The sequence below is a fragment of the Oncorhynchus mykiss genome, chromosome 20 (assembly GCF_057628025.1).
Source record: "Oncorhynchus mykiss isolate SJ-2025 chromosome 20, ASM5762802v1, whole genome shotgun sequence".
NCBI lineage: Eukaryota > Metazoa > Chordata > Actinopteri > Salmoniformes > Salmonidae > Oncorhynchus > Oncorhynchus mykiss.
The window spans coordinates 26,491,361-26,504,228 of record NC_143041.1 but is presented as its reverse complement, the minus strand read 5'-3'; the positions used below and the strand labels follow the sequence as shown (position 1 = coordinate 26,504,228).

Sequence of the window (12,868 nt, the reverse complement as noted above, 5' to 3'; positions counted from 1 at the left end):
GGCCAAGGCTTTAGACTCTGTCAATCACCACATTCTTATCGGCAGACTCAACAGCCTTGGTTTCTCAAATGACTGCCTCGCCTGGTTCACCAACTACTTCTCAGTCAGAGTTCATTGTGTCAAATTGGAGGGCCTGTTGTCCGGACCTCTGGCAGTCTCTATGGGGGTGCCACAGGGTTCAATTCTCGGGCCGACTTTTTCTCTGTATACATCAATGATGTTGCTCTTGCTGCTAGTGATTCTCTGAACCACCTCTACGCAGACGACACCATTCTGTATACATCTGGCCCTTCTTTGGAAACTGTGTTAACTAACCTACATACGAGCTTCAATGCCATACAACTCTCCTTCCGTGGCCTCCAACTGCTCTTAAATGCAAGTAAAACTAAATGCATGCTCTTCAACTGATCGCTGCCCGCACCTGCCCACCCGTCCAGCATCACTACTCTGGACGCTTCTGACTTAGAATATGTGGAGAACTACAAATACCTAGGTGTCTGGTTAGACTGTAAACTCTCCTACCAGACTCACATTAAGCATCTCCAATCCAAAATTAAATCTAGAATCGGCTTCCTATTTCGCAACAAAAAATCCTTCACTCATGCTGCCAAACATACTCTCGTAAAACTGACTATCCTACCGATCCTCGACTTCGGTGATGTCATTTACAAAATAGCCTCCAACACTCTTCTCAGTAAATTGGAGGCAGTATATCACAGTGCCATCCGTTTCGTCACCAAAGCCCCATATATAACCCAACATTGCGACCTGTATGCTCTGGTTGGCTGGCCCTTGCTTCATATTCATCGCCAAACCCACTGGCTCCAGGTCATCTATAAGTCATTGCTTGGTAAAGCCCTGCCTTGTCTCAGCTCACTGGTCACCATGGCAGCACCCACCCGTAACATGCGCTCCATCAGGTATATTTCACTGGTCACCCCCAAAGACAATTCCTCCTTTGGCCGCCTTTCCTTCCAGTTCTCTGCTGCCATTGACTCGAACGAATTGCAAAAATCGCTGAAGCTGGAGACTCATATCTCCCTCTCTAACTTTAAGCACCAGCTGTCAGAGTAGCTCACAGATCACTGCACCTGTACGTAGCCCATCTGTAAATAGCCCACCCAACTACCTCCCAAATCAAATCAAATCAAAGTTTATTTGTAACGTGCGCCAAATACAACAGGATACAACCGAACACAGCCTTACAGTGAAATGCTTACTTCCAGGCTCTAACCAATAGTGCAAAAAAGGTATTAGGTGAACAATAGGTAAGTAAAGAAATAAAACAACAGTAAAAGGACAATGAATAATAACAGTAGTGAGGCTATAGAAGTAGCGAGGCTACATACAGACACCGGTTAGTCAGGCTGATTGAGGTAGTATGTACATGTAGATATGGTTAAGGTGACTATGTATATATGATGAACAGAGAGTAGCAGTAACGTAAAAGAGGGTTTGGTGGGTGGTGGGTGGCGGGACACAATGCAGATAGCCCGGTTAGCCAATGTGCCGGAGCACTGGTTGGTCGGGCCAATTGAGGTAGTATGTACATGAATGTATAGATAAAGTGACTATGCATATATGATGAACAGAGAGTAGCAGCAGCGTAAAAGGGTTGGGGGGGGGGGCACACAATGCAAATAGTCTGGGTAGCCATTTGATGACCTGTTCAAGAGTCTTATGGCTTGGGGGTAAAAACTGTTGAGAAGCCTGTTTGTCCTAGACTTGGCCCTCCGGTACCGCTTGCCATGTGGTAGTAGAGAGAACAGTCTATGACTGGGGTGGCTGGGGTCTTTGACAATTTTTAGGGCCTTCCTCTGACACCGCCTGGCGTAGAGGTCCTGGATGGCAGGCAGCTTTGCCCCAGTGATGTTCTGGGCCGTACGCACTACCCTCTGAAGTGCCGTGCGGTCGGAGGCCGAACAATTGTCGTACCAGGCAGTGATGCAACCGGTCAGGATGCTCTCGATGTTGCAGCTGTAGAACCTTTTGAGGATCTCAGGACCCATGCCAAATCTTTTTAGTTTTCTGAGGGGGAATAGGCTTTGTCGTGCCCTCTTCATGACTGTGTTTTGGACCATTCTAGTTTGTTGTTGATGTGGACACCAAGGAACTTGAAGCTCTCAACCTGCTCCACTACAGCCCCGTTAATGAGAATGGGGGCGTGTTCGGTCCTCCTTTTCCTGTAGTCCACAATCATCTCCTTAGTCTTGGTTACGTTGAGGGATAGGTTGTTATTCTGGCACCACCCAGCCAGGTCTCTGACCTCCTCTCTATAGGTGATCAGGCCTACCACGGTTGTGTAGTCTGCAATCTTAAGAGGGTGTTGGAGTCGTGCCTCCCCATACAGTTATTGATTTGTTTTGCCTCTTTGCACCCCAGTATCTCTACTTGCACATTCATCTTCTGCACATTTATCACTCCAGTGTTTAATTGCTAAAGTGTAATTATTTCGCCACTATGGCCTATTTATTGCCTTACCTCCCTTATCTTACCTCATTAGCACACACTGTATATATCATTTTCTATTGTGTTATTGACTGTATGTGTGTTTATTCCATGTGTAACTCTGTGTTGTTTGTGTCGCACTGCTCTGCTTTATCTTGGCCAGGTCGCAGTTGTAAATGAGAACTTGTTCTCAACTGGCCTACATGGTTAAATAAAGGTGAAATAAAAAAAGTATTTATATATATACATTTTTTATATATAACAGCAATTTTCTCACCTCTTCCACACCCACATTGTGGAACTCACAACTACAGTGTTTGCCTTTCATTATTTGGTCTTTATGCGTGAATATGAAGGCTCATCGTTTGTTGTTTGCATGTCATGCCTACGTTTGCTGATCTTTTCAACAAAACAGTGATTGAAGTGGTTGGCAATATCAAAGGGTTTGTTATGAACAAGCCATCTGCCTCAATGAAGGATGGAGCCGAGTTCATTTTTCATTTAAAGTAGTCCTGAGCTTTTTTCTAGCATTCTTTGTGTCATGTATCTTTGTTCCATAGTATAGTTCCTTCTCCTTGTTTAGTTTAGTTACGTGATTTCTCAATTTACTGTATGCCTACACTGTAGCCTGTTGGTATGTGTGGGCGATGCACACAAGACAGAAAAGAGCTCTCTCACTCACACACACACACACACACACATACACACTTCATGTTGCCATGACAAAGTGAAAGCGTGAGAACAGGAGAACATAAAAGCAATCAGTAGCTGAATCCTGGAGAGGAGGTTTATTATGACACAACTCTTAAACACCAAACCAAACAAACACAGAATTCCACATGCAGCTCGACATGAAGCCATGCCAAGCACTAAGCATGTAAATAACTCCCATGTACATGGATCATATGTACTGGGCTGCTGTTAAACTGTCAGTTTCTTCAGCATGTACATGTTCTTACTGCACTGCTACTGTTTCAGCGGAGATGGAGCAAACGTCCAGATAGAGTACTGTTGTATTCGTGCCGCGATTCATGCAATTCAGAAACAGTGTGAAGGTGAGTCATTCGATACTCCAGACCTCAGAGGCACAAGTAGAGGAGTACAGATACAAACAGTAATGCTCTCATACTGCAGAGTGCATCATGTGCCGTGCTGTTACTACCTATAGACCATGTGAATGTGTTGTGCTGTTACTGTACTCCCCTTGAACTCAGCCTTCTAACTGGGCCGACTCGTCATGCTGATGGACAGGCTAACATCTGTCACTCAGATGGGGGTTTGGATACACAGTGGATGAGATTGAGATGCTTACTGACTACATGTGTGTCAAGGCGGGACGGTACTGCAAGGTCACAGACTTACTGTGTGTGTGTGTGTGTGTGTGTGTGTGTGTGTGTGTGTGTGTGTGTGTGTGTGTGTGTGTGTGTGTGTGTACGTTCATGTGACTAAAATGTAAATGTTAGTCTCCTGTGTTCTCTGTTGTGTGTAGATTAGAGCCAGATCAGAAGCAACCATTGAGCCATTCTATACGGTGGTACACTGTGGAAATTGAAAATATTGCTGTTTACATTGAGGTATAAAAAGCGTTTACTACTCTCACAGCATTCATCCTGATTTAACCTCTGACTATGAGGGGTTCTGCTGAAGTGTGTGTGAGTGGGCTTGAAGTTACGGTGTGACTGCAATCAGTCATTCTCCCTCTCCCTCTCCCTCTCCCTCTCCCTCTCCCTCTATCTCTTTCTCTCGCTCTTTCCCTCTCTGTCACAGACACTGCATCAAGGGTAGATGATGAATTAGTCACAGCTTTAGCTGCCTGTCTGACAGGTGTGACGTGGAGGTTACAGGTGCTTTGATTGTTCCGCCACTCTGACAGCCCAAAGAGATGAAACAGAGGGAAACAACTGTCTGAATCAATAGGCGCTTGTTGCTGACATGGCTCCCCTTCCTCTGTCTGTCTCTATGTCACGGGTGGGAGACAAAAGGGTGATGTCGCCGCTGCCGTAAGTAAATAAGACCCCTGTCGCTCTCTCCTCTCTCTTGGGCGGTGCAGCGTTTAGCTCTCTGTAGGGCTCTCTGTTTGATTCTGAGACTTAAGCTAGACGAAGCTACTCGGAGTCGGTTGGGAATATTAATATGAGGACTGGGTAAATCCTCCGATCAGACATACAAAGCTCTTTCTTTTCTACTCTCTGTCTCATTCACTCTTTCTGTCTGTATTTGCTCTCTATCGGCCCTCTCCCCTTCTTTTATTTTTTCCCTCTTGCTCTGCTCTCTCTATGTACTGTATCTCTCTCTCTCTCTTCCACTCCTTCTCCTGCGCTCTCTCTCTCGCTCTCTCTCTCGCTCTCTCTCCCTCTCACGCTCTCTCTCACGCTCTCTCTCTCGCTCGCTCTCTCGCTCACGCTCTTTCTCACTCTCTCTCTCTCTCTCACGCTCTCTCTCTCGCTCTCTCTCTCTCTCTCGCTCTCTCTCCCTCTCTCGCTCTCTCTCCCTCTTACGCTCTCTCTCACGCTCTCTCTCGCTCTCTCTCTCTCTCTCGCTCACGCTCTTTCTCACTCTCTCTCTCTCTCACACTCTCGTTCTCTCTCTCTCTCGCTCGCTCTCCACTCCTTCTCCCTCTCCCTCTCTTAATCCGGCTTTCAAGGGCTGTAGTCTCTTATAAAGTATCACTTTACCTTGAGTAAGATGGCAATTAACGTTCATCTCCATTACAGTAGGAGGATGGTTCTAAATGAGAGCTTGCTCTTTTTTTACTGTCATTATCACGAGAAAAAAGACACTACCAGACCTGTCATGTACTTACCCAACAAAAACATCAAAATTACCAATGGTTCATTATTTCAGCCCATGGTGGGCCGATACCGGGACAAGGCATGTGTATTGTAAAGTGAGAACAGCTGTTCATTGATGTGTTATATGACCCCACAAGTGACATACCTAATATTTGTGTGTCATTGACATATAACTACAATGGTTAAATGTCACTATCTTGACTTATTGTAATGAGACTATGTTGGTACCAAAGCCCTCTAACATTACTCCATTTTGTGTCTTGTCTCTTCAGAGGGAGGTCAGATTAACAACACCGTGGGCCAGCCACACCCCTACCCTGCTCTGAACCAGCTGGCTCATGTCTATGAACAGCAACAACCTGGGAAGGAACTCAACAAGTATGCCTCGCTCAAGCTCGTTGGTGAGTGTCTGCTCCTATCTGCTTTGTCCTGCTTTGTTGACGCTGTCTGTGTCTGTAGAGGCCTGGGTTCGACTAAGTAAGTAAGCCGAGGACGAGTAAACCTTGTTCGAGCCAGAACGGCCCAGCGACTAAGTAGTGTATACCATTATGCATACAGTCGTGGCCAAAAGTTTTGAGAATAATCTTCACAAAGTCTGCTGCCTCAGTTTGTTTGATGACAATTTGCATGTACTCCAGAATGTTATGAAGAGTGATCAGAGGAATTACAATTAATTCAAGTCCCACTTTGCCATGTAAATGAACTGAATCCCCAAAAAACATTTCCACCGCATTTCAGCCCTGCCACAAAAGGACCAGCTGACATCATGTTAACACAGGTGTGAGTGTTGACGAGGACAAGGCTGGAGATCACTCTGTCATGCTGATTGAGTTCGAATAACAGACTGGAAGCTTCAAAAGGAGGGTGGTGCTTGGAATCATTGTTCTTCCTCTGTCAACCATGCTTACCTGTAAGGAAACATGTGCCGTCATCATTGCTTTGCACAAAAAGGGCTTCACAGGCAAGGATATTGCTGCCAGTAAGATTGCACCTAAATCAACCATTTATCGGATCATCAAGAACTTCAAGGAGAGCAGTTCAATTGTTGTGAAGAAGGCTTCAGGGTGCCCAAGAAAGTCCAGCAAGCGCCAGGACCGTCTCCTTAAGTTGATTCAGCTGCGGGATCGGGGCACCACCAGTACAGAGCTTGCACAGGAATGGCAGCAGGCAGGTGTGAGTGCATCTGCATGCACAGTGAGGCGAGGACTTTTGGAGGATGGCCTGGTGTCAAGAAGGGCAGCAAAGAAGCCACTTCTCTCCAGGAAAAACATCAGGGACAGACTGATATTCTGCAAAAGGTACAGGGATTGGACTGCTGAGGGCTGGGGTAAAGTCATTTTCTGTGATTAATCCCCTTTCCGATTGTTTGGGGCATCCGGAAAAAAGCTTGTCCGGAGAAGACAAGGTGAGCGCTACCATCAGTCCTGTGTCATGCCAACAGTAAAGCATCCTGAGACCATTCATGTGTGGGGTTGCTTCTCAGCCAAGGGAGTGGGCTCACTCACAATTTTGCCTAAGAACACAGCCATGACTAAAGAATGGTACCAACACATCCTCCGAGAGCAACTTCTCCCAACCATCCAGGAACAGTTTGGTGACGATCAATGCCTTTTCCAGCATGATGGAGCACCTTGCCATAAGGCAAATGTGATAACTAAGTGGCTCGGGGAACAAAACATCAATATTTTGGGTCCATGGGCAGGAAACTCCCCAGACCTTAATCCCATTGACGACTTGTGGTCAATCCTCAAGAGGCGGGTGGACAAACATAAACACACAAATTCTGACAAAATCCAAGCATGGATTATGCAAGAATGTGCTGCCATCAGTCAGAATGTGGACCAGGAGTTAATTGACAGCATGCCAGGGCGGATTGCAGAGGTCTTGAAAAAGAAGGGTCAAAACTGCAAATGTTGACTCTTTGCATCAACTTCATGTAATTGTCAATAAAAGCCTTTGACACTTATGAAATGCTTGTAATTATACTTAAGTATTCCATACTAACATCTGACAAAAATATCTAAAGACACTGAGGCAGCAGACTTTGTGGAAATTAATATCTGTGTCATTCTCAAAATGTTTGGCCACAACTGGACACTACATTTCATAAAAGGTTTCTGTGTATTGCCCACTTTGGCTGGAGTTAAAGACCGGTGGGTGTCTAATATAAAAGTCTCACAGTCACAAACAGAATCAACTTGTTTGGTGATTGACATTCTGTACATTCCATTCACTGACGGCATATTTGATTTGAATAGAGCCTAAACCACTTTTCAATTTCAATACCATAATACATACGAGCCAAGCGAACAACAATTTATTTGAGTAGAAGTCGTGCTGAGTCTTCTTCTTTGGTATGCTAAAGGCAGCTCCCCCAGAAACAAAATGCTAGGATCCATCTGGCTCTGAGTACTGTATAATCATAGTCACTACCTCTGGAAAACACAACGTCACGGGAATGCAAAATACCCACATCTCATTGAGATGTTAAATGTAGGAGTAAAGCTCTTAATTTGAAACGCAATTCCCAATCCATCACTTTACCATTCCGTCCCTGACTCATTTTGAACAGATTGTTGTGATTGTTCACACAAAGGCACTCCATTATGCTGGGGCATTCAGAGGGAGTAGAGAAGATGAAGTGTTTTTCTGTTTTCTGTTTATGCCACACAGTTTATATAACCATTAGCAATTCAATCTGAGACAATTAAGAATGGGAAATGTTGACTGATATGGCCCATATCTCCTATGTTTGACTAATAAAGTGAGCTTGGTAGCTTGGTATTCATGAGGCTATCTGCATACTGGAGGAGGTCCACAATACCAGCAACTTTTTTAGAGACACCTATATTTGCTTCTTTCTCCTCCTCCTCTTTACTCCCCTTCTTCCTCCTCCTCCCCCTCCTCCTCCCCCTCCTCTCCCTTCTCCCCCTCATCATCCTTTCCCCCCCTCTTTCCCCTGCTCCTCTCCCTCTACCTCCAAGCCTAATCTCAATTTGATTCTCCTTTTCTCATCTTCACCTTTCCGCTCCCCAGGACTCTATCTGATTTAATGTCTGTAATAGAGGGTCTCCCACCCCCAGTATTCAGAGCCTTGACTACAGCCTAACTGATAGCTTCTCATTCTAGAGCCGCTCTCCAATGAGATGGCACGGGAGCTTTTTTAATCTGCTTTAGAAAGGAATGGATGCACAGTCCCAAGAGACCATCTCCATCACCTGGAGTCATGAACCGATGATATGCACGTGGAGACGCACAATAACGAGGGCAGCCGAGAGGGACAGAAAGAGAGAGAGAAAGAGAGAGGCACAGAGACAGACAATAAATGGTGTCTTCATTTGAGCTGTGTTATTGCGAAACTTTAACTGAGCACTTTTTCTTCTCTCCTCCATATTGCTCTGCCCTTATTCCACTCATCACAAGTGGCCTAAAGGAAAGAAACACTCTAGTTTGAAACCACAGTGTTGTTTTCCCCTTTTTTCTTTAATTGCCTTTCTGTCACATTCCCAACGGAAGCTACAGAATCCTTAGGCTGAGAGCTGATAAGCCACAATTCTGCAAATCAATATCTATCTGTACTGTCCCCAAGCGAATCTATAAGGTCACGCTATTGGATTTTAAACCCAGACATGGAGAGACGGACTAATAAAAGGGTACCCAAAACGTAACCCTGAAGACGGTTTGGATATCTCTATCTTTCACTGGAGCAAATGGCCAATTACTATGTATGGCATTGCAAATGCATTTGTGTCTCACTACTCCACCACCCCAATACCATAGAGACCAACAGTTAGGCTATCTCTGGCATTTCTCAGATACTATTGTAGCCTAATTGGAGTTGACACATAATTTAGTCCCTACAGTCCCGACGCCAAGCATCCATATTTGAATTGTTTTTGTGTGTCTGTGGCCTTTTGTGACGGTGGAACTTACTCTGTCTGTCTGTAGTTATTCTGTTTCTCATCACGTTTCCCTGTGAATGTGTGTGTGCCGTTGAGCTGACTGTTGCTAGATTGATTTATGTGTAGCCTGACTGAGTTTTCTTGCAGCCAGGCAGGCGGTTTTCTTGCAGCCAGGCAGACAGGCAGACGGGAGGCGAGCTCACCGTTCACAGTGCCTCGCCATGCCCTCCTGGCTCGTTTTCCTGCACTGGAAGGAGAGCAGAGCGATAAACTAGATGCATAGTTGCAGCGGGAAGTCAAACTCCCCTAGTATGTTAACTTTATCTTCAAGGATGTGAAAAGCGAAAGGCCATCCACCTTAACCTAAGAGTCACACTAGGATGCTCATTGCTCAACAGCTAAGGTTAAAGATTAATGAGTGAACCGGGGAATGTGAATCACCCAGTAAAAAGGACACATTTCTCAGTGATAAGAGCGATTACAGATTGCCGACATGAACGACAGAGAAATAAATGAGGTCAATTTAACGTGAAAAAATTGATTGATGTAGGCTAGCTGGAGGGCACAGGTCTCGGGAGACAGGAAGCATATGAGGCAGAGAATGCTATAGCCTAGACAACGTTCACTTGCCTAGAAGTGTCCTCATATCAATTGATCAGCAGAGTCCAATTTAAATTCTCCTCATTTACGGTATTTACATTACATGTGTAGAAGTAGTAGCCTGTGTCTGTATTATATCATAGGGTTTCAACCAAGCGGTCTGCGTTAATTTGATGGTTGGAGGCTGTCTTGGGTGATTCCTGGGCCGTTGGAAAGTTTGAGCGAAATATAATTCCTTCTGAGCAAGTTTCTCCTCCAACAGGGTGAAGTAGAAAACATGTTTTATTTCAGACTCAGTGCTCGATAAAGGAACTAACATTGGTAATAAAGTTTGGAATGTGATGAATGTACCTTGAACGGCATGGCTGAAGTATGTGGATTCCTTATGATCTGAACAATGCTCCATGTTTGTTTTGGTACGGTATTACAGTAGGGGAAAGACCTAGAGTTAAAGGTAAAGGTAAGTGCACAGCCAGAGATTACTTTTGGGAGCATAGGCTACTAAAGGTGCTATAGGGCAGTATTACTGTAGTGTTATGAACTACAAAACATCTTAAACATGTGCATCTGCCTCTATCTCCATGCAGCGGCCAAGGCTAACGGCGACTTCTACAACAAGCGGCGTCTGATGGTGGAACTGCCATCTGAAGGCGGCCTCCCCCTCCAACACATGAACACCATGCGACCTATGAACGCCATGACCAACAACCCTATTTCCCACAACCCAATTAATAACCCCACCATGACCCACAATCCAATGAACAACCCCATGGCCCACATCAACCCCACGGCCCACATCAAGCCCATGTCTCACAACAACCCCATGTCTCACAACAACCCCATGGCCCACAACAACCCCATGGCCCACAACAACCCCATGGCCCACAACAACCCCATGGCCCACAACAACCCCATGGCTCACACCAACCCCATGGCCCACAACAACCCCATGGCTCACACCAACCCCATGACCCACAACAACCCCATGGCTCACACCAACCCCATGGCCCACAACAACCCCATGGCTCACACCAACCCCATGGCCCACAACAACCCCATGGCTCACACCAACCCCATGGCCCACAACAACCCCATGGCTCACACCAACCCCATGGCCCACAACAACCCCATGGCCCACAACAACCCCATGGCCCACAACAACCCCATGGCCCACAACAACCCCATGGCCCACAACATCCCCATGGCCCACAACATCCCCATAGCCCACAATCCCATGAATCCCATCAGCCCCCTGGGCTCCCTGGGCCCAGAGCCCGTGGCCACCTACATCACAGAGATGCCCAGCAGCTTGCCCATTCTATCCAGCTCCCACCAGGGCTCCACCATGCCAGCCGCGCCCAAGCAGAACGCACAGAAGCCCCAAAGACTCAGCAGCAGTGGCTGTGGCGGCGACAGAGTCAGTAATAAAGGTTCAGGAGCCATGACTATGTCCAGCATGACTAGAACAGGGACTTTCCCGGGGCCTCACCGCCACACCGGGACGGTTCCCGGGCCTCACCACCAACAACAACACCACCACCAACATCAAGAGCAACAACACCACCCACTGGCCTACAGCTCCAACACCATCGCAGCCCCCAGGGGGATGGGGGGAGGGGTGGGTCTGAAGGGCTGGGACGGGACTGAGACGGTAGGCAGGAGGAAGGGTTACGGCTCCAAGAGGCCCCAGTGTACGGTGGAGCAGATCAACAAGCTGCACAGTCAGTCCCGCTCCCAGAGCCACAGTCAGCACTTCCTGCCCACTCAGCCTTACTTTGTGACCAACAGTAAGACGGAGGTAACTGTGTGAGAGAGTGGGAGAAGGGGACGAAGGTTGCCCAAAGCAGAGTCACCCAGTAGACAAAGAGGGAGAGGACAGAGATGGTGGTGTGTAAGGCCCAGGTTGTTTTGTGTCTTTCTGGGAGCGGGGGCCAGAACAGTGCACCCTGGTGGTGTGGCAGTGTGCTTGCGTGTGCCGTCCAGTATGAGTGTGTAACTGCACATGTGACTGTCAGTCAATCCTACACAGATCCTCAGTCAGAGGGCAACGTGGGCGGGATTGTATAACCATGGCAACGTCCAACAGAAGTATCAAATTCATTGTGTGTGTTATAATATCTCCTGTGTAATGACAACATTATCGACCAATGACAGTGAAACGTGAACCCAGCAACAGCAAAAGGAAACATGAGATTGCCATGGATTGCATTACCAAATCTGACAAGCAATATGAGATCTATGGACACCACAATGGCTGGGGCAAAAAAATTGAGCAGGGAAATAACAAACTGTGGGGAAAGGAAAAGACAGTCATTAAAGAGGCTCTCTCCTACAAAGCCATTGAATCAGCCACAGTTTTAGGGTTATGGGATATGGCTACGAACATTATGGGCTTTGTTCTGTGCTTGTAGCCTTGAGAAGTCTCTTGGTCATCAACACAGAGAATGGAGGCTGTTGTCCTGTATATTTGATGTAGAGTACTTGATCACAGCTGACCCGAAGGCAAGGAGGCTGAAGCATCATCTAGAGGATAGTACTGTACTCCTGAAAGACTCATCAGTCCCAATGCTGTTCACACATAGAATCAGAGAGAATCTGTGATCCAATATTTAAAGATGTGACTACAGACCATGGCCATCTGTAGTGATACCAGCAAGCTTTTATATTCCCCTTTTTCTCTCTCTTTCATTCTCTCTATCCCTCTGAGAAAAGGCAACCTTCAGGTAAAGACAAGGTAAAGAGAGAGAAAGTGGTTCTGAATCGGTTCTGTTCTACAGTGTATGGCGAGTCCCTTGATAAGAACTATGAAACCAGATTGAGAGATATCCCTCACCTGTATTATTGCGACACAGTATTGTGATTTATATAATGTACCAACATTTGTATTTCTGTTTGTATTTTTGTATGACTGTGTCCTCTTGACCTTTGACCACCTCTTCACTCTGGCGTTTGTGGAAAATACTGTTGCTAGGGCATCCAAATATATAATGGTCTAAAAGTAGAATACAAAACCTCTTCAAGCAAATCGAACAGTCAAATCTATACAAGCTGAATTTACAGTCCCATTTCAGCCTGATTGTAAACATCCCCCATGTATTTCTGGTTGTAAACATATCCCATGTGTTT

The 12,868-nt window shown here is 46.2% G+C and overlaps 1 protein-coding gene across 3 annotated transcripts in view; it reads left to right on the top strand.

The window, feature by feature from the left end:
- Window positions 1-12,619, top strand: part of LOC149974499 (uncharacterized) — a 90,931-nt gene extending 78,312 nt beyond the window's left edge. For all 3 annotated transcript variants that reach the window (XM_090211939.1, XM_090211940.1, XM_090211938.1), the window contains exons 3-4: window positions 5,513-5,641; window positions 10,330-12,619. In XM_090211939.1, the coding sequence (XP_090068065.1) occupies window positions 5,513-5,641; window positions 10,330-11,552 (1,352 nt within the window). In that variant the 3' untranslated portion in view covers window positions 11,553-12,619. The remainder of the gene's footprint in view (window positions 1-5,512; window positions 5,642-10,329) is intronic.
- The last annotated feature ends 249 nt before the right edge of the window (window positions 12,620-12,868 follow it).